Source organism: Ctenopharyngodon idella, chromosome 17 (assembly GCF_019924925.1).
Source record: "Ctenopharyngodon idella isolate HZGC_01 chromosome 17, HZGC01, whole genome shotgun sequence".
Taxonomy (NCBI): domain Eukaryota; kingdom Metazoa; phylum Chordata; class Actinopteri; order Cypriniformes; family Xenocyprididae; genus Ctenopharyngodon; species Ctenopharyngodon idella.
The window spans coordinates 5866105-5888252 of record NC_067236.1 but is presented as its reverse complement, the minus strand read 5'-3'; the positions used below and the strand labels follow the sequence as shown (position 1 = coordinate 5888252).

Genomic DNA, 22148 nt, shown 5'->3' with positions numbered 1-22148 from the left:
GTCACGTGCGCGCACGGTGTCGGTACATTGTTTCGTTCCTTGCAGAGTGCTGGTCTCACCCCCACATACATCCAATAGAGTGAGTAACCTATATTTTCGTGGATGATTTTTACAGCGGAGTCTGTGGGGGTCGAGGGTCTCTGGAAGTACTCCAGAGGCCCCATGGGGAAGATTTACATGACTTTACCAGGTCTAGAAATCACACTTTTAAAATTAATTTATTAAAACGACATTTTAGTGATCTTGAGGCCCCCTGGCAGAACCACTGAACTAATGATCTGATAATCAAGTGTTGCTAGAATTATTGTTTATATGCAATTGTTAATCAACATATAGTATGTAGTGATGTTAATGGTTCTAAGTTATTAAAAATTGTTATTGAGAAGATCTAGCTTTTTATATCATGGTTTCTGACTCCCTGGGTTGACAGAGAGCCTGGGTGGGGTTTCCTGCATCTATAATACCCCTGGTGCATTAGAGTTAGTAGGCCAACTTACAACCAAAAAACTACCACATTAAACATCTTCAGCAGCATTTTCAGAAATACAAGGGTAACTTATCAACTTTTTGATTTCTGTATGCCAGTTCATGCATTTGATACCTTGAAAATTATATTTAAGATTTTTTCACCTATATACTTCTAATATTAAGTTTCTAGTAATATAGTGAATGTATGAATATATTTATAGATACTCAAAAATAACCTGAGGGAAGTGGCAAAACACTAAGTTTTTCATTTAACTATTTATTTCTGATGGAGATTTTTTTAGGCGCATAGGGTCAGGCCATAAGAACTGGTTAAAGCATTGACACAGTCATAATTGACCTTGCGCCACCTATTTTAGGCCATAAACACAAGAACCACACTAGTATTCCTCGATGTTTAATTAGTAACGACACTTATTCACTCATCCTTCTACTTTCGCATTTATTATAAAAAAAAAAGTTAAGCAACATCTGAGAACCTTGAAGAATAAAGGAACAAAATAGGTCATTAGATTAACAAGTTAAAGACCCTATGAAATTAAAATAACCGTTTTGTGGGTTTTTGAGGCCATGTATAGTGAAAGCCTAAATGCTGACCAAATTCACCTATAAAATACATGTTTACAGTAGCTGAATTCAGAATAGCAAACTAGTATTTAAAGCAGGGTTATTATTGTTAAGTAAAACTATATTAAAAAACATTTCACACAAAAACATAATATGTAAAATCATGTGTCAGAAATAGTAAAATTAGTATGGTAGTATTCTACATACCACCTAACCTTCTTGTTTCAATATGAAATAAATGATATACAATTTCAGGGGTCTTTAAACCCACTCTGCACTCAGATGCTAAAAACCTTTTATTAACACAGTGTTTCACAACCCTGAACACTTCCAACAGTACACAGTCTCTCTAATCAAACATACTTGATTCAACTAAGCTACTTGTCAGCATTTCAAAATGGGTAAGGGGGACATCCAAAATGTGTTTGGGAGGCTTCAGAAACAAGGTTTGGGAAACACTGTATTAACACAAGGCACTAGATTTAGGGAAATGGGTGAGCGTGTCCTTAACCCAAAGTAGGTCTCCCTGCCTCTAGCGGCTTATTTTATAGATGCTTGTTCTCTGGGAAAATCCATGGCACACATCCTGTACATACTCACTGTAACCTTTTCAGGATTGCACAACACTGCAACTAGCAGATTTAAATAGGGTTACCTAGAACATATTGGATATAATGCTCTCATCCACACTAAGTCTAATTGGGAATCCTCTAAATCCATTTGGGAATGCCCAGGGTCTTGCGGAACACACTCACAGCCCTAGTCCCTAAGTCGATCCATCAACTTAGGAGCTATTCACCCGTAACAGATTTTGGGACCTATATTCTAGGGTGCATTATGCATGTTCAGGCCATGACCTCATATAAACTGATTATGAATTGCTCTTTGCATCACACGGGAATGAAAACGTCCAAGTCCATGACACCAGTTTGGTTACAAACTGTAACCGTTAGCTAAAGTTATATTTGCATAATCAGCTTTTTTTGGGTGGGTGCCATGAGGTTTCTGTATACCGATGACCACCAGATGGCAGAGGAGCATCGATATTTCTGTGAACGCTGTATAACTTTTGCCCTTGTTTTAGAGAACAGGAAGCAAGCTGTACATACAGTCACACACTGTGAGCATCTAAAAAAGCAGCCACATGGTCATAATTATGTAATCACAGTACAAAGATTTAATTAAAACAGATGAGATATACATATATCTACGTGACATTACTGTATACTTAAATCTTTAATAAAACAGTGTTATTCATTATTGATTTTAAATGAATAAAATAAATACTTTCCCTAGTATGCATTCCCCAGTATGGTCCCCAGATAACAACCCTTTTCTGTAACATGTAAACAAAATTATTCTGGTTATGAAGTAAAATCTGACTGTAATTTGGGCCACATGAAGACTGATTTGATATACACCAAGTTTGTGGTCAGTATGATTATTAAAAAAAAAAAAAAATGTATTCAGCAAGAATGCATTAAATTGATCAAAAGTGACAGTAAAGACACTTACATTGTTAAAGAAAAATTCTATTCCAAATAAATGCTCTTTTGAACACTTTCTGTTCAGAATCCTGAAAGTTTCTACAAAAATATTAAGCAGCACAACTGTTTTTAGCATTAATAAGAAGAAAGGTTTCTTGAGCAGCAAATCAGAATATTAGAATGATTTCTGAAGGATCATGTGACTAGAGTAGTAATGCTGAAAATGTATCTTTGCCATCACATGAATAAATGACATTTTAAAATATATATTAAAAAAATCTTACCGTCCTCAAACTTTTGAACGGTACAGTAATTGCTTCATTTAGATTACAATTGATATACTTTTTCATTTAAATGCCTTCTAAAGCACACATTTCTAAATACAAGATCTTATAATCTCTTTGGGATTGACAATCTATTAATCAAGGCACATCAGTTTAAATTCCACAGTTGAGAAAGTTGAGAAAGCATGTTCATATTTCCATTTAAAAACAATGCTGTAGTAAAATAATTATTCACAGGAGACCTTTGCCACCAGTTCATTGTAAATGCGCACCTTCATTTCGCAATGCCTTGAAGCAGTTCTAGAGGCGGTTTGAACCACATGCTCTGTGATCTTCTGAGGTTTTCTGTGTTGAAACTTCTTGTATGTGTCATCACTGGTCTTTCTGTAGGGAATTGTAATACTCTGTGAGGACCTTCCAGGCTTTAGGGGCCATGAAGCCCTCGGGAGGGTTCTCTCCACTGCGAGCCAGCTTGCGCATCTTGGTCCCGGAGATGAACTCAAACTCAGCATGTCTGAATTGAAAAATAGAGGTAAAAGCAGCCTGACTTCCATGCTTCAGAGTCACTAAGCAACCATTTTACATGGAAATAATCTTTGCTTAAGTTCCTGGTTATTGCGAAAACACATTTATACACCTCATGTCTGGTCATAGTTTTCACGTGACATCACACACTTACAGGAACGCCAACCTGGAGGGCAAAACAAGGCTTTCCTCCATTGCCTGTTAGTCATTTTTACCAGGTTTGCACTAAGTACTAATGTACAGTGATATTAAAAAAAACCAATTCAGTATACACCTTATTGATGATGCATACTATAAACAGGCAAGCAGATGAACCCTTGTTAAGCTTTCTTCCCATAGAAAATCATTATAAAGAAAACGCTTACCTAATCATCCGCTTAAGTGTTTAGAATGTCTTGCTGTTTTTAGTGATTGAAACACTGCAGCAACTGCTGTATATGGATCACAAGTGCCCAAAACTTGCATTTTGTTCACATATTTTTGTTTTTCTTAGAAAATTGATAGGCCTGTACTGCAGTTCTGTGGATGTTTTGCCCTCCAGGTCTCCGTGTCAGTCAAGTGACTGAAAACGATGAATTGGAATTGTCCTGAATGCATGCAATCAGCATATTTTAAATGGTTTAAAGGGATAGTTCACCCAAAAATGAAAATTATCCCGTAATTTACATATATAATAACAATCGGAGTTATATTAAAAAATATCCTGCCGCTTCCAAGCTTTATAATGGGAGTGAATGGTACCATTTTTTTTTTTAAGCCCAAAAAAGCGCATTCATCCATCATAAAAGTAACACAGTGTGCCTTGCCTTGAAAGCACAGTGACTTAATTGATGAGCACAATGAATTGAAATGTAAATTAATTTCTGTAAAAACAATTCTTTGCTCCAAAATTTGTTTCTACTGTTGTTAATATATTTTTATGTACAGTGTGTGTCATAACCACAGTCACTTTATAAATACCAATAACAGAGATTTATAACCAGGATATTTTAAAATATTTAAAGGATTAGTTCACTTTCCAGTTAAAATTTCATGATAATTTACTATAAGATATTTATGTATTTCTTTCTTCAGTCGAAAAGAAATGAAGGTTTTTGAGGAAAACATTCCAGGATTTTTCTCCATATAGTGGACTTCAGTGGTCTCCAAACGGTTGAAGGTAAAAATTACAGTTTCAGTGCAGCTTCGAAGGGCTTTAAACGATACCAGACGAGGAATAAGGGTCTTATCTAGAGAAACGATCTGTCATTTTCTAAAAAAATTTTTAAATATATGCGCTTTATATAAACAAATGATCGCCTTCAAGTGGTTCCGCCAAAACCGCACTTCCGTATTCTTCAAAAAGCTTACACTGAATGTCCTACACCTTCCCTATTCAATTTACAGAACGAACGCAGCGCCAGTTCCGTTTTTTCCGTAAGTAGAATAGGGAAGGTGTAGGACATACAGTGTAAGCTTTTTGAAGAATACGGAAGTGCGGTTTTGGCGGAACCACTTGAAGGCGATCATTTGTTTATATAAAGTGCATATATTGAAAAAAAAATTTAGAAAATGACCGATCGTTTCTCTAGATAAGACCCTTATTCCTCGTCTGGTATCGTTTAAAGCCCTTTGAAGCTGCACTGAAACTGTCATTTTTACCTTCAACCGTTTGAAGACCACTATATGGAGAAAAATCCTCGAATGTTTTCCTCAAAAACCTTAATTTCTTTTCGACTGAAGAAAGAAGGACATGGACATCTTAGATGACATGTGGGTGAGTAAATTATCAGGAAATTTTAATTTAAAAGTGGACTAATCCTTTAAGTACTGTTAAATTGTTGCACTTTATTCACTTCAATCTCACCTATCTTTGTCATAGAAGTCCATAGCTTTCTTGATCTTGTTGTATGCAGCCACTCTGAAGGGGATAATCTCCACCGAGGTGAGTCCAGGTGCCATGGACAGAACTTTACCTCCATGAGTTGGATCATAAAGGTCCTGTCCTGACTCTGGGTGGGGCATCCCAGCAGGATCACGACCCACAATGTAGAAATTAGAACCTGCAACCATCCTTGCACGACAGTGCCACTGGACCTGACAAGACACACGGAAAAGGTAAGTATTTGTAAGGGTGGCACTTATATGTTATGGGTGAAATTAAATTTTAATGAGAATCTTAGACTATAAACCGGCCATAATTTTAGATAAATCTCTTAAAAATATAGCTTTATTTAAACTACCATTCAAACTATTTTTTTTTTTTTTTTTTTTTTACATTTTTTAAATTAAAATACAGTAAAAACAGTAGTAATATTGTGAAATATTATTACTATTTAAGGTAACTGTTTTCTATTTTAACATGTATTTTGATCAATTTAATGGATCCTTGCTTAAAAAAAAAAAAAAAAATTAAAAATAAAATAATGACCCCAAAATACTGACAGTAGGGTAAACTAAAAAGTGCAAATATTGATTAGCATTACTAAAATCGGTGTATGTAAGGCTTTCTAAAAGCGCCTTATATGTTGTTGTCCATAAGCATGTATGAAAGAACAGCTTCTACGTACCTCTGTAGGCCCAGCGTACATCATAGGGGAGGGAAAGATGGCCACAATGGTGGATTGTGGGTCTAGAATGCCGTCCTCCAGCACAGCAGCATGCTGTTTCATTCTCCAATCCAAAGGCACGTCATCATCTTTGGTCCAGCCACCCAAAGGATGCAAAAGTAGCACTGGCCTACGATACCCACGTTCCTCCAATCGCCGACGCGTGTCGGTCATTAGCAGGGCGTGGCCATTATGCACCGGGTTCCTCAGCTGAAAAGCGAACACTGCGTCTGGGAAAACAATGAAACCAGTTAGTGCTTAGTTGTTCCGTAACCATGGTGTGGACCAAGTGCAGAATGTCATTAGTTTCTCAAGAGGGCGCTAAGAACCTACAAAGCCAGAAATTCAAGACTTATGTGGGGTATCAAATTAACAATCCTGATTTCTTAGTTGACTTTTTGAAATTGACACCAGCCAATGAATGCTTGACATGTGGTAAACATTTGACTTTTTTTGGCCACACCCTATCAAATACCTGTCTGTTAAAGTAGTCTTGCTGCTGCAATTCACATGCTTCTTCCAGCCACATAGTTGTGGTTTTTAATGTATTAATACACTGTAAATCCAAACAGTACAGTTAACTTATAATGGAAAGTACCTTTTACTCAAAATGTGCCCAAAAGTTTAACTATTATTTTTGAGTTCATCAACATCTATCAGAGATTTAAAAGTTAACACTAAATATTTTTTTGAGTTTCTACAACTAAAGTTTCAGGTTCTACGCTAAAGTTTCAGGAGTTCAGGGAAATTGAAAAAATAGATTCAACCATAATCAAATATTTTATTGTCAAACATACGCCCTCTAGTGGCGTTTTTTTTTTTTTTTTTACCAAAATGAGACATCATCGCTGAACGTGCACTCAGACACTTTCCCTCCACACAGAAACACAGAAGTTCACAGGGCAGTTGGATTGGAGAGTAAATGCTAAAATTAAGTGTTATATAATGTTTTTTGTGCAAGATTAATGTTAAGTGGGAGATTTAGTAGTGATTAATGTTTTGTTATGCTAATTCAGAAGAGTTTCTGATAATGTGGGTTTTTGGAGAGTTACCATCATGGTGACAAGGGGGGTGCATGCGGCTAGGTTTGAGAGCAAGTATGTTAAATGCGTTATATTGTTATACTCATTCATTTAGTGCTATACTATACTATTGTTAACAAATTAGCAAGTTAGCATTTTTTGAAATAGCTTGTTATAACTAGCTATTTTTACACTAATAGGAATGTTTATATTGGGGTTATACGATCATTTTAAGTTAAATGTATGAGAGTACTCAAATATTTCAATTTAAGAACAATTAAAATGTATGAGTAGTACAAAATAAAAATCTGCCAGTTCTGTTTACTTACATGCAAACTTTGAATTTCTTAACTTAAAAATTTTGAGGCAACTGATTGGCTCAATTGTTTTGGGTTTTGCCAACTTATCCAGGTTTACGTATTATAATATTTTTAATATTATATGGGATATAATATTAAAAATTTTATAAAATAATACATTAAAAACCATAACTTTGTGGCTGGAAGAAGCATGAGTGCTTTTGATTCCTTCCTTCATATGCAGCCAATACCCCTGAAGTGTTATCATGGTTTTATAAAAGTCACACCCTAGATCCAGAATGACAATGATTTTTTATTTTTTTTTTTGGATATGCATGGGTGCTTTAAAATGTATTTCAGTTTAAAGTGTCTCCAGAAAATCACTCTGTATGCACAATTAAAAAAATCTTGTAATCCATCTTACTCATCTTTTTAACCCATTTGCTTTACCTGCTTTCATCTCTTTAAATCTCTGCTTCAGCTCCCTTGGAGTGAGACGATACTGATCCAGCCCATCGTTCCATCTGATTCGCTCCAATACCTCTAGCTCACCCCCTACCAGCCAGTCACCGCTTTCCAAAACCATCTATTTACATGTAAGAGGTGAAAGAATGTAGTTAATGTGCATTTGTGAGTTATAACAATCATTTATTACAACAGTGTATTCAGTGTATTATGAATTTCAGTTAGAAATACAAATTTCTATTTATTATTTAAGAAACAATTTGTGCCATTTCGGAGTCCTTTTTCTGGTACAAATAAGTTAACTGTAATCAGCTGAGACTTCTTAAAGGTTTCTCAATATTGTAGCATTTTTTAAGCATTCATTATCATGGCATTGGTTGAAAAGTAATTAATACCTTTATGTAAGGGTGTTTGGGACAGATTGTCCCCCACTGGTGAGCACATCGCTCTTCCTTTCGATGCTCGAAGAACTCTGGGCTGTGTAAGATGGCGACGCATTTTCCCTGGTACTCCAGAGCCACAGCCGCACTGCCTTGAAGACGTTCTTTAATCTCGGTGGCAACAGGAAGGACAATGGGTACTGAGAGGTTGATGGTTCCCCCTATATTTAGGGATAAGCAAGTTAATCAACACATATTAAAAATAATTTTGAAGAGATCACTTTATTTATTATTCAGTAAAGGAAAAAACTCTAAATAACGTGACATCTACATTTACATTTAATCATTTAGCAGACTGTTTCATCCAAAGCGACGTACAAATGCAGAGAACGATAGCAGCAGTTAAACCTTGCTGTGACAAGTCCTAGTTAGTCTAACACTTTTTTTTTTAAATAAATAGAAAAAAATAAAAATAGAATAAAAAAGTGTTAGTATTAATGTGTCAAGTCTTTAGCCGTATCTCAAAAATGGCTATAGACTCAGGTTGAGGTCATTCCAACAGCAAGGAACAATCAAAGTAAATGTCCGTGAAAGTGATTTTGTGCCATTTTGGTGCCATTCACTTGCAGAACCCAAATGAATACTAAACGGAGCTCTCTTTCACGTCTTCTCACACTTGAGCGGACAAATTCACACGAAATTATGTAACAAAATAGTGGGTATCCTAGTTAAAATGGTTAGTTTTGTCTTAAGTGGACGTAAACAGTTAACGCATGTATACAGTATCAGTATATTAAATTTGTGAGTTCGCTCTTAAAATGACAGCAGCCTAATATTCCTGCTGCTGTCTGTGTTTTAAATGTTATCAAACAACAAAGGACTCACTGCTCTTGACTGAATAATTTTTGTAACTTTAAATAAGGATTAATTAATAAGAATGTTTAGACAGTGAAGGCTATGCAGTGTTATTTTACATTTGCTTACTTTATTAAATTTCTGTACCTGAAAACTACTGTCAGACCTACCTAAAAAACCTGAAGAGCACTGTTTATTTCATTTGTATCTTTGTTATATTGTATTTATTTGTGCTGGTAATTAGATGTGTTCTTATTTTATTACTGAGTGTTTTAGCTGTGGTATCAAAATTGGAAAAGAGAATTGTGAATTTTCACTGTTATCTTAAATTTTGGTATCATAACTGCCTGTTTAAAAATATTCATGGCTGGTACATTTTCTTAAGTTACTGGCCATAGGCACGTGTGGCAAAAAGTTAGTTTTAGGCCCTGGAGCCAGTGGTTTTTCTTTAGGCAAACATCAGTGCCTTGAATTTGATGCGAGCGCCTATTGGTAACCAGTGCAAATTGATAAAGAGAGGTGACGTGCTCATTAGCTTCATTATCCATCATTAGCTGCCTGCTCGGCTTAATGCTGCTAACAATATGTGTCAGTACACTGAATGTTATTTGCTTGCGTGCAAATGAAAATACTGCCTCCACCCCTAACCGATGTTTGCCGACCAACCCAATTAAACCAAGCAAAGCGTGTGAATTTCACAGGAAGCCAGATCATTGCATCATTCTGTCTCCTGAAAGCAGCACTGGCACCTGTTATTTTATGCATGAAACATCTTCTAAATAACAGTGCAGAGCTCAGATCAGCCTTCTGCTGCTGGTACCATCGCCAACATAAAGACGATTATCCTGACTAATTGTGATTGCTTGTGTGTAGAATAAAAATGAGTTGTACTAATAATTGGAAGGAGATGTCTAGCACTGCAACAGGAGACTGCCGATGGCTTAAACATTTGAGACACCTTTTTAAATGTGTGTGCTTGTATGTTACCATCCAGGAGGGCGTTGAAGTGAATGACTTGTAGGTATTCTCTCTCCCTCATGAAGCCGTTTAGAGGGCTGGCCCATCCTTCAGCCAACACCTGCACCCACTGTAAGTCCAACTACACACACAAATACAGAAAGCTGTGTTTACAAACGGAACTGTTAGCTAATATCACATTCTTCAAAATGTCTGTTCTGATGGATTGTCTGTAGGAAGGATTATGTAACAACTTTGTGGAATAATAAGTGAGAATACGTTTAAGGAACAGATTTTAAAATCATTATTGTTGTGGGTTTCTGGAATACATTTGCATTGTAATAATTAAACACTGTTCACAGGCTGATAAAGCTGTTATGTGTCATCCTGTCAATAATTTACACATATTTATGAATACATGAACATGAGTGGTCCCTGACCTTGAGGACTACTGCTATTGGTTACCTTGGTGATGCTGATAGAGGGCAGGGTGTTGGCGTCTGCCTGCGCCAGCTTGAGCCTGTTCTCAGGCACAAACAGTTCATTAATCTCCTCTATAACTCCACTGGGAACGATGCTCTGAGAAAGAGAGAGAAAGAGAGATCAAAGGGTTGAATGAAAAAAGTATCTTCCAGCTAATGGCGTGTACAAATGTTACCTTGAGCTATTTTGGATCTGACCCTTAAAAAAGACTTTCATTGCTGTAATTGCAATGTAATCAGGTTTGTTCAGTAATAGTAGGGAACTTTCTTGACGTTAATAAACATGAAGTACAGAAGTTTTTAGGGTTTTGGTTACAGTTATTAATGTGGAGGTGAAGATTATAGTGTATAATAATTACACTATAATATGTGTATAATAATTTGTACTATAATACTATAATTTTTTCTCTGACATAAAATTTGCTTCAGGCTTCACTTGGAACATAACGCATTTGTTCGGCCTAGGAAAATTGACATCTTCACCCTTTATATATAATATTATTAAAGTTCTGTTAAAGATTTGTAAGCACATTGCATTGTTGAGCTTGGAGTCAATAATTTTATTTGTGATAACACAATGAAACATGCAAAATTATCCATCACTTTTGTACGGAGCCCCTAAAAGGACATGGTGAATGACAACATATGAGATGGGAGAAAAAAATTATTCTTTTGCTTTCTCTCACGAATGTTTTGCGTTTCCCCCAGAAATGTTTCATTTTCTCTTTTTTTTTTTTTTTTGAAAATACAAATAAGAATGTTGGGGGGAAAATTATACTTGAAACTAAACCGCCATTATAGGGCAAGTAAGCATCTTAATAAGTGAGTCATTTAGTCGTTCATTCAAACGATTCGTTCCAATGGCTGATTCATTCAAGAATGAGGCAGTTGTTTATGAATGGATCATTGAATCTTTGACTCAACCAATTTGTTCAAAACACTGAATCATTCAGTAACTATTTTCACTGCTGAAATAGAACAAAAACAGTCAAAGTTATAATCAAGACCTTGTCTGACAAAAATCACCATATACATAAGATAAAGACACAGTTGCTGTGATTTTAGATATATGTACACGTAAAATGATCACTCAGGTTAGAAGCAACGATTCTGTTTTACTTGTTCTTTGACAGAGCGCACAGACTCAGCTGACAGCGCCGCTCCTCTCAGCCACTCATTGAACAGAGCAGATGCAGAGAGAGGTGCGCCTGCGGCTGGAAAGCAAGACCTCGCACTCGTGCGGCGGTACCAGGGAGTCTCAGAAGCTAGATAAGGTTTCAAGAAGTCGCTAAATTTGTCACAAGGCGCTTTCTTGGGAAAAAAAGTCTGAGAAGCACCCAATTTTACTCCTCCAGCCTGCCGCTGTGCAAAGTAAACCGGCCTTACGGCAATTTTGCTCCGGCCGGAGGCAATTACCTAACTGGTTCCACATTATGTATCACACCTGTGTGCATATTTTCCGACAGCAAATTAAAGTTATTAATTATGAATGCTGTCACGGTGCTCTGAGACTTGCAGGTAAAGATCCAAGTGCAATTTTTTTAAAGGGGGGGTATAATGCTATTTCATGCATTCTGACTTATTTACACCGTTTAGGTGTTGGATTCTCATGCTAAACATGGCCAAAGTTTCAAAACACGAGTTGGACGTATGACGGAGTATTTCTGTGCCAAAAATACTCTTCCAAATCCTCACGAACTTCGGGGTCTTTTTTTCGAGTATGGGCCTGTGTGACGTCAACGGGGTCGGAATTCCTTGTATACGGGCACTTCTCCCGGAAGAGCGCACGCACACACGTCGACCAGAGCGAGAGAGCAAGAGCACGCCCATCAACGCTCTTCGTTTGGCTTTACAGAAGTCATCAGCAGCGCTGCACAGGACTTACTCGAGAAAGATTTGTCAAAATCCATACAAATCAGTCCAAACAAGAACAAGACAACAAAAACCATACAGAGAAACAAGAAGCCAGAGTGCTCAGAAGTGGAGGGTATCAAGCAGCAAAATCACACAAATCACGATCACACAGACAGAAACAAACTCGGTATAAATAGACAGACACTAACAACATAATAGAAAACAGCTGGGTGCAAAGATGAGATGAGTCCAGAACAAAGGGTTATGGGAAATGGAGTCCAGGGTAGAGTGTCCTCTGGTGGCAGTCAAGGGCACTCCAGCAGGTGATCATGACAGAAGGTTATATTCAAAATAACCTGGTAGTATAATGCCTGTAGGAATAAAATGTAATGATGTTTAAAGCCATTTAAGGCCTTAATTTTCGCAAAATCTATTTATTGACTTTTAATGCCCCACGCAAACCCTGTTAAAATATCTGTTTTCTATTTTCATACATTTCATAGATTTTGTGCTAAAGAAACATTTCTAAGTGTTATCAATGTTGAAAACAGTTGTACTGCTTAATATTTTTGTGCAAACCTTGATACATTTTTTCAGGGTTCTTTGATCAATAACATTTTTTATTTTATTATGTCTTTACATTCACTTTTGATCAGCTCAATTGCATACTTGCTGAACAGAAGTATTAATTTCTTTAAAAAAAAAAAACTTTGACCCCAAACTTTTGAACAGTAGTGTATGTATTTTTTTCCAAAGGAAAAAATATTGCACATGGGGTTGTCACCATTATGTTCTGTTCATGGACTTTGTTTGTTGTCACTCCTGTCTCGTGTTCCCTGTTTCACATTGCCGCCACTAATCAGTCACCAAGGACACTAACGATCTTAACAGCTGTCTGTCATTTACCTTTGTGTATTTAAGTTCCAGCCTGAGTTCAGTTCATTGTCTGGTATTGTCAATGTTATGTGTGTTTGCTGTCGCCTGTCTTGGATTTATATTAAACTTTGTTGTACTGAACTTGAATCTTCTACCTTCATTTGAATCCCTGACAGAATACCAGACCAAAAAAAAAAATGGAATACGCAAGGAAGTGTGCGGCCATGGCTTTTTTGTTTGTTTTGCCACAGAGTTTTTCCACCTCGCCGTCTCCTGCCCCTACGACATCAAGACCCTGAAGTCACTGTTCTGGATCAGGGCGAACTACCATCACCCTGTGGACCTCCCAGACACCTCTGGACTGAGATGGAGAGAGTCTATCATCCGGTGTCTGAAGAGCGTCGCGTCCTGGTCCAGATAACAGCCAGACCCAGAGTCCGAATCATGATTTCCTCCTTGCAGTGATCTGCATGAACTCTGTCATCATTACCGTTGCTCTATCAACGCTGATTTCACCATTATGTTCTGTTCATGGACTTTCTGTTTGTTGTCACTCCTGTCTCATGTTCCCTCTTCCACATTGCTGCCACTCATCAGTCACCAAGGACACTAACGATCTTCACAGCTGTCTGTCATTTACCTTTGTGTATTTAAGTTCCAGCCTGAGTTCAGTTCATTGTCCGGTATTATCAATGTTACGTGTGTTTGCTGTTGCCTGTCTTGGATTTATATTGAACTTGAATCTTCTGCATTCGTCTGAATCCCTGCAAGTACGTGACCGGTTGGAACTACATGAGGGTGAATAAATAATTACTTGTAGTAAAGTTTAATCTGGTTCTTTCTTTAAGGGATAGTTCACCCAAAAATTATGTAGAGTAAAATATCCTGCTCTATCAATGTGCCCTTCAGACCGATACGTAGCCACAGGCTACCAATGGCTTTAACCTTGGACTTCTGACTGTGAGGTACTCTAAAGATAAAGGTACATGCACCAATTGGGAAATGGTAAATAAATGGTATATTTTCAAGCCTGTGTTCAGCTCCTGACTAACCTGCTCCTTTAACAGATTCACCACCTGCTGAATGCATTCGTTCACTGTGAGCTCTCCGGTCCTCAGAATCAGCTCAGGAGCCTCTGGACTCTCATACTCCGAATCTATACCGGTGAAGCCTGAGCGAGAAATGAAGCAAGGAAAACAGGGGAAGATGGGAATGAAAGAAGAACACTGAGTATTATGTTTAATCTGCTCTGTTTGCAGGCTGTTTTCATGTGTCTATGATTTGGTTTTGAACATCCTTTTTTTTTTTTTTTTTTTTTTTTAATTTTTGGAACAGCAGTTTTAAAGTTTCTATTTTTTTTTTTTTTTTTTTTATTACCTTTAATCTCCCCAGCTCTTGCTTTTTTGTAGAGTCCTTTAACGTCTCTGCTCTCGCACACCTCCAGAGGAGCGTTCACAAACACCTCAAAAAATGGCAAACCTGCTTTCTCATGGATGCTCCGGGCCTCTGCGCGGTCCTGCAGAGCAAATATGTTGAGCATTATGCTTTTTTTTTTTTTTTTTTTTTTTTTTTTTTTTTTGGAACATTTTATTAAAAACGGTCAAATAAAAACATAGTGTTTGTTGCTCCTTGTGTTTACATGTTCACTCGTCTGCTCGGCTTATTCTCATTTGTAAGTTGCTTTGAATAAAAGTGTCCACTAAATGAATAAATGTAAATGTTGAGACCTTTTGTGCTGCAGTGCATTCATCCTAGAAGATGCATATGATTTGAAGAAACCTTGCATATTTGATCTTTTGATTCAAATCAAACCCTAGTTCAACCAATTTTACTGTGATAGTGATGAAATAATCAAGTCGCTGGTGTGGTTGCTTACTTTGGTGAACGGCGAGATGAAACTTGTAATGCAAACAAGCCCAGCATCTGCAAACAGTTTGGCCACCTCAGCAATACGCCGAATATTCTCCTCTCGGTCTTTAGAAGTAAAGCCCAGGTTCTTATTTAGGCCGTGACGGATGTTATCACCATCCAAAGAGTAGCAGGGAATGCCGTGAGAGACCAGATATTCCTCTAAAGCGAATCCCACTGTTGTCTTACCAGCCCCTGATAGACCTGCATACAAACACACACACAAAGGCAATGAAATAAGAGATTCCTTACACTTGGATATAATTTGAAGTGTTTTTTTTTAAAGAAATTAATACATTAATTTGATCAAAAGTGACAGTAAAGACATTTATAATGTTAACATGATTTCTCTATCAGTTTTAAATACAAATATATTAAACAGCACAACTGTTTTCATTTTTCATCACAGGAGTAATTTACATTTTTAAATGTATTAAAATAGAAAGCAATTATTTTAAATTGTAATAATATTTCACAATATTGCTATTTTTACTGTATTTTTGATCAAACAAATGCAGCCTTGGTGAGCAATCTTTTGAATGGTAGTTTAATCTTATTATGTTTCACTTCTTTTTTAAGTAAAGAAAAAAAAATGTACATAATGTGTGCAAGTTGTATGAATCCAGTATAATATGGGTTATAAGGAACACATTTCTGGTTTGGTGTTCATGATCCATAATGGAGGTACATAAAAACAAAAACTATTAAAAACTTGTTAGACAGCGCCTGGGGTTTAAAGTTTAGAAACATCTTGATTTACAGGTGTCACAGGTTTGTGAAATTATTTCCCTATTTAAATCTGCTTTTAAACCTGACATCTGTTGTTACTGTTTTTGAACTCAAGTGTGTTGCAAGTTTTGCATTATGTATTTATTTTTACTGTTGTGTGTGTGTCCATGCATTACCTGTGAGCCAGACTGTACATCCTCTGAAACCTCCTCTGGTTCCCACAACCTGCCCCCTCTTGCTGCGGCTGACATGATGAGCCTGGTATACCACATTAGTGGACTTTTGCAGGCCCTACAAACACACATGCATACATACCAACGTTTAGAGCAAATTTTAGTGTAGTAGTAGTATTTTATATACTGTACCTGAGCACAGGAATACACAATGAGCATTAATACTCCAAATACATTTACGCTATAATAATCTAACTACAAGCAACAGCACAAATAAATACAATAGAGCAAAGATTCAAATAAAATAAACAGTGCTTTTCAGGTGTCTAGTTTTCAGGTACAGAAAATGTAATCAAATATAAAACTGCGTTATCTTCACTGCACTGTAAACCCAAATAAGTTGGCAAAACTCAAAAAAATTGAAGCAATCAGTTACCTCAAAATTTTTAAGTTAAGAAATTCAAAAGTTTAAGTAAGCAGAACTGGCAGATTTTTAATTTGTACTCATACATTTGAATTGGTATTAACTTAAAATGTTTGAGTACACTAATTCATACATTTAACTTGAACTAAAATTTTCATGTAACCTCAGTGTGAACATTTTTATTAGCGTAAACTTAGCTAGCTATAACAAGCTAATTCAGAAAATGCAAATTATCATTGTTAACAAAACATGTTAAAAACATGTTAACAATAGCATGGTATTGCACTTACTGAATGAGTTAAGCAATATAAAGCATTTAACTTACTTGCTCTCAAACCAAGCCACACATGCACCACTTGTCACCATAATGGTAACTCTCCCGAAACCCACATTAACAGAAACTCTTCTAAATTAGCATAACAAAACATTAATCACTACTAAATCTCCCACTTAACAATAATCTTGCACAAAAAAAAAAACATTATATAACACTTAATTTAACATTTACTCTCCCTTTCAAGTGCCATGGGCAAAGAATGCTGGAAAATAGAAATCCCAGCCCAGTTTCAGTTAAACTTTTTAAGTTAATCTACATTAAAAGAAATAAGTTCATAAAACTCAAAACAATGAAACAGTTCAGTTTACTTAAAATATATCAGTTCTGTGAACTTGAAGAAAAAGAATGTGCTAAATACTCAAAAAAGTTAATTTGACTGAACTAATTTGTTTAATTTGAGTTTGTCCTACTCAAACCAGTCATATGGAGTGTTAGGCTAAATGAGCAAAGGCTCATGGTCACAAAATTGCTCTCCAGAACATTTTCGCTCACTGTTCCTTGCTGGTGGAATGATTTCCCCACCTTCATCCAGAATGCAGAATCCCTGGCAATATTCAAAATATTCTCTTTCGAGAACACTTAACCTCATAATAAAAAAAAATTCTTTCACTCCCTTTAAACCCTCCCTATTCTTAAGACAAACCAAATTAATTCATTGCAAATTCATATGTCAACACCATTGCTGAGTATTTTCTCCTTAAAACTGCAGCGAAAAAAAAACTGGTGTCTGTGACATCACAAACTACCTTAAATGACGTCAATGTGCCGGCGGGCTTTAGCATATCATTAACAGCGAACTAGAAAGGGAGTCTCTAAGAGAAGCCAGGTTATCCCAGTATATTTTTCTGTTGATATGAAAAATCATGTAGAAATTAAGCAATATGGCGGGTGTATGATGTTTATTACGATGTTATGATGAACTAAATGCCTTTCTCTGCTGACGTTCTGAGTTCAAAGTGTTTCTAAGGTTACTGATTGTTAGAAGGCAGCTGTCATGACGAATGGGAACATGGTTTGTGTAACATTAGCAACACATTATTAGCTGTTTGATAGTCAAGCAAAAGGCTAATCATATTAATTACCGTTATGTGTCCGATGTTGTAAAGAGCGATACCATTGTGCAGCCTTTACCTTTTTTCACAGGGAAAAAAAAAAGTTTAAATATGTCATTTTGGTGATCAAAGATGAGTTTTAAGGGATAAAATAATTGACTACAGGGGGGACTTTAAGACATAACCGACAATGTTTTCTAGAATACTCGCCAAGACGGGCATGTTGAAATTATTTTTGAAAGAGAACTCAGTATTTGCGAGCTGTCTGAGATAAGCGTGTGCACGCCTCAGATGAGTGCACACACAAATCTTTTTTAAAAAATTCCAATATGTCTATTATTCCTAAAGATAAAACAGATATAAGCAGAATCATAAATACGCAATTTGCTTTACTTCTCTTTTCCTAGTTTAGAAAATCCATAGTGTACTGATAAGAATTAACTGTTACTGTAGGAAATGTACAATAGATGTAGGATATGATGGAATAAGTACTTAAAATATCAGTGTTACAGCTATTGGTCTCAAATTGGGAGTTATTAATACAATATGGTTAGTGTTCAGTCATTGTAGCCATAACTTTTTACATTTCTCTCTCTTACACACACTCAGGAATTGTATTGCCTCAGACTCAGTCCCCTGCAGAGCTCCTCACTGAGAAAAATACTAGGTTTGTTTGTGCAGGACAAGCTGCGGGAAAACCAATGCTGGTTTATAAACAGACCATTATATTCATTAACTAGGAATGTCTCTGCATCAACTTTGGAAAGGACAGTCACACCCCTTTATACAGGTCGGATATAAAAATCTTGCTGGCTATAACACGTCAGATAAAAAAGGATAAGTCACGCAATAACAACTCAGTCAATTATGTAATTTAGCTGTATACTCTCACACACACAGCCTTTTATTCATAGCCCTGTCTCAAATTTACTTGTGGAGTGCTTGAAAAACAAATAGATTCATTCATTACACAACCTACTGGTATCCAGTGAATCCCACTTACAGACCACCTCTCTCAAACACACACTTTTCCCTTTTATTTTCTCTGTTAAGCCAGACATGCAGTGCCAGTAGGCTTTTATGAATGAACACTGTAGAACTAGCCTAACAGCCTGAATATGTGAATGACTTGCATTAAATAAGCTGAATAATCTCTGACCTCTGATCAGAGTCTAACACACTCTGGATCTTTGTCTTTCTGACTGCAGATGTCATATTTCAGTGAAATCAAACACAACAAATAAGGGTAGAGTAATCTTGTTTGACTGTTTGTCTTATAAAAAGATGAATTAATATCTGACTCTGACACCTATCACAAAAGGAATGTGGAGGGACTTATTTGTCCTTCTGAGTAGAAAATGACAGTTAAGGCAGCCATTTTAGCAGCTTTATTCCAATTTTAATCACCAAAATCACAGTGTTATTTTTTCAGCTATCACTTGAAGTGATTTCTAAAATATTTAAATATGTTAAAATGTATTGAAAACAGGCATTAAAAACTATGATTTAACTTCCCCCTTTTACTCTTATCTTTGAGAAAGACTTTTTTTTATATGAAGTTTAATACAAAGTTAAAAATTTATCTGAGCGTTTATAGACTCAATATAAAAATATATAGCCCACATACACGAAAAACACCCAAGTGTGATACTTTTTTCTAAGTGCAGGTTGCCTCACTAACTGAACTGTGATCCATGACGCTGGTTAACTTGAACTCTAAAACAGAACACTACCACAAGCATGAAGCATTTCATATTGTATAGATGGAACTGTGCAATTTCCAAATATTACAAAAAATATTCCTATTTCTACAATTCTTGCTGATTTTAATTGTGTGTATATATACTGAAAAATCAGCAAGAACTGTACAAATATTATAGGAATGTTTTCTTCTCTAGCAGTGGTTTTGTATGTTGGTTTCAACCATCTATTTTTAAAACCATTCTTAAATTAAAAATTTTTTGTGAATTTGGTCCTCCAAACTATTCCAGTATTATCATATTTTAGCAATATAGAGGTTTGATAAACAAGTGAACACAATCAAATTACACTGGCATATTCAGACAAGCATTAACTATAGAATAAAGGTAGATTTAACTAATTTGACAAAGGTATTTTTCATAAATGTTAGGATGACACATTATTTTAAATGGTATAAATATATAGACGATTTATTAATTTCCGTACTTATTGACCAAAATAATGGTTTTGTATTTCTGTATATTATAATTTACATTTTTTCATGAAATGAACATTCATAATTTTTTGACTCTTTAAACTTAGTTACAAGGCCAAGTTTAATGACAGGTTCTCATTGTGACATTTACCCCATATGCACCAAGGACAACGTGTGTTCAGTGAAATGTGCAATAAAGGTGAAAAGTAGTCAAACCGTGTGAAAACTAGGCACATTTCTGTTTAGTATTCATCATTTAGTTTACAGTATTATTTCAATATCATTCATGCCCTCTAAATTTAACAAGTGTTTGGGTATTTGTAAAGCTAGTATGTCTAGCCTAACACAGACTTGAAGCAGAGCGCTTGCCCAATATCTCCCCAAATGATCGAAGGCAGTTATATAATACATGAAAAAAAGTTAGCTGACATTATGCCGAATCCCATGTTCAAGCATCTCAGACAACCCTTACTAAACACACTGGATGCCTAAAGAACGCCAACGAAGAAAAATACAGCCCTGACAAAATAAACAATCCACTACAGAGAAGTTTTGCCAGCTATGGCTTTTCTGTCTAATCTCACCGGTTTTAGTGTTGTGTTTCCAGGCATATCGCTCCGGTGAAGTGGGCTCTGATTTGGACTTTCGCTCAGAGGCGGGACGAATTGAACGCGCAGGTGAACTCTTTGTAGGTAGTTTGTGGAGAAGCAGAAAGAGAAGCGTTTTTAAGAGCGATACGAGACACGTCGCATTCCAACGGCCCAGTTTTCGTACCACCTCCCGGGACCCACAATCTGCATAAGGCTGAATGGAGAGCAGTGTACCGGTATGAAACTGTAAGGCACGGAGGAGGAGGGCTCAAGAGCTACGGGATAGAAAAGGGCGGAGAGAAGAATGAGAGGAGAAAAGAACCCCTTGTTCTGCTTTCATGTGTAAAATAAAAAATTATTTTGGGCAGAGTAAAAATAATGTATGACTTTCAAAGAGTTTTTTTTTTTTTTTTAATAGTCGTCAACTACCTAAAAGACCTTTTAAACTAAAAGTTTTTTATGAAATATAAAGTAAAATAAAGTGAAATTTCTTACGCGTTTGATTAGTTAACATGAAACAACAATGAACAATACTTACACAGCATTTATTTATCTTTGTAAATGTTAATCGCAACATTTAGCCTACTAATATACAGTGCTCAGCGTAAATGAGTAGCTACACCCCCTTTTAAACAAAATCTCATTGAACACAAAAACAATTTCCAAAATGTTGACAAGACTAAGTTTAATATAACATCTGTTAAACTTATAATATGAAAGTAAGGTTACTAATATAACTTAGATTACACACTTTTCTGTTTTACTTAAATTAGGGTGATGCAAAAATGAGTACACCCCACATCAAAAATTACTACATCTAGTACTTTGTATGGCCTCCATGATTTTTAATGACAGCACCAAGTCTTCTAGGCATGGAATGAACAAGTTGGCGACATTTTGCAACATCTATCTTTTTCCATTCTTCAAGAATGACCTCTTTTAGAGACTGGATGCTGGATGGAGGGTGATGCTCAACTTGTCTCTTCAGAATTCCCCATAGGTGTTCGATTGGGTTCAGATCAGGAGCCACTGAATCACTTTCACCCTGTTCTTCTTTAGAAATCCAACAGTGGCCTTAGATGTGTGTTTAGGATCATTGTCATGTAAAAGTGCACGACGACCAAGGGCACGGAGTGACGGTAGCATCTTCTCTTTCCATATAGAGCAGTACATCTGTGAATTTATGATGCCATCAATGAAATGCAGCTCCCCGACATCAGCAGCACATAAGGACACTGACACCACCATGTTTCACTGTAGACACCATGCATTTTTCTTTGTATTCCTCACCTTTGCGACACCATACAGTTTTGAAGCCATCAGTTCCAAAAACATTTATCTTGGTCTCATCACTCCAGAGTATAGAGTCCCAGTAGTCTTCATATTTGTCAGCCTGGGCCCTGGCAAACTCTAGGTGGGCTTTTTCGTGCCTGGGCTTTAGGAGAGACTTGTTTTGTGGACGGCGCCCATGCATGCCATTCCTCTGCAGTGGACTGCTGGACACCTGTGTAATTAGTAATTAGACTCACCTGTGGTTGAATTCTTGTTAAATTAGACATTTGTAGTCTAAAATTTAGCTTTGCTCAAGAGACTTTCAGTGGGGTGTACTCATTTTTGCATCACCCTAATTTG

At 36.4% G+C, this 22148-nt stretch overlaps 1 protein-coding gene and 1 long non-coding RNA gene across 2 annotated transcripts; one reads left to right on the top strand and one right to left on the bottom strand.

The window, feature by feature from the left end:
• Positions 1–2207: 2207 nt before the first annotated feature.
• papss2a (3'-phosphoadenosine 5'-phosphosulfate synthase 2a) lies at positions 2208–20770 on the bottom strand. Its single transcript, XM_051867863.1, has 12 exons — positions 20511–20770; positions 15941–16055; positions 15004–15239; positions 14505–14643; positions 14180–14298; positions 10381–10494; positions 9946–10057; positions 8119–8324; positions 7709–7844; positions 5899–6167; positions 5196–5425; positions 2208–3338 (listed from the first exon to the last, which is right to left on the bottom strand). The coding sequence occupies exons 1-12, from the start codon at positions 20535–20537 to the stop codon at positions 3197–3199; spliced, it is 1845 nt and encodes a 614-aa protein (XP_051723823.1). The 5' UTR covers positions 20538–20770; the 3' UTR covers positions 2208–3196.
• LOC127498495 (uncharacterized) lies at positions 12629–14340 on the top strand. Its single transcript, XR_007925905.1, has 3 exons — positions 12629–13925; positions 14037–14109; positions 14195–14340. It is a non-coding gene; the product is annotated as an uncharacterized LOC127498495 (long non-coding RNA).
• Positions 20771–22148: the final 1378 nt, after the last annotated feature.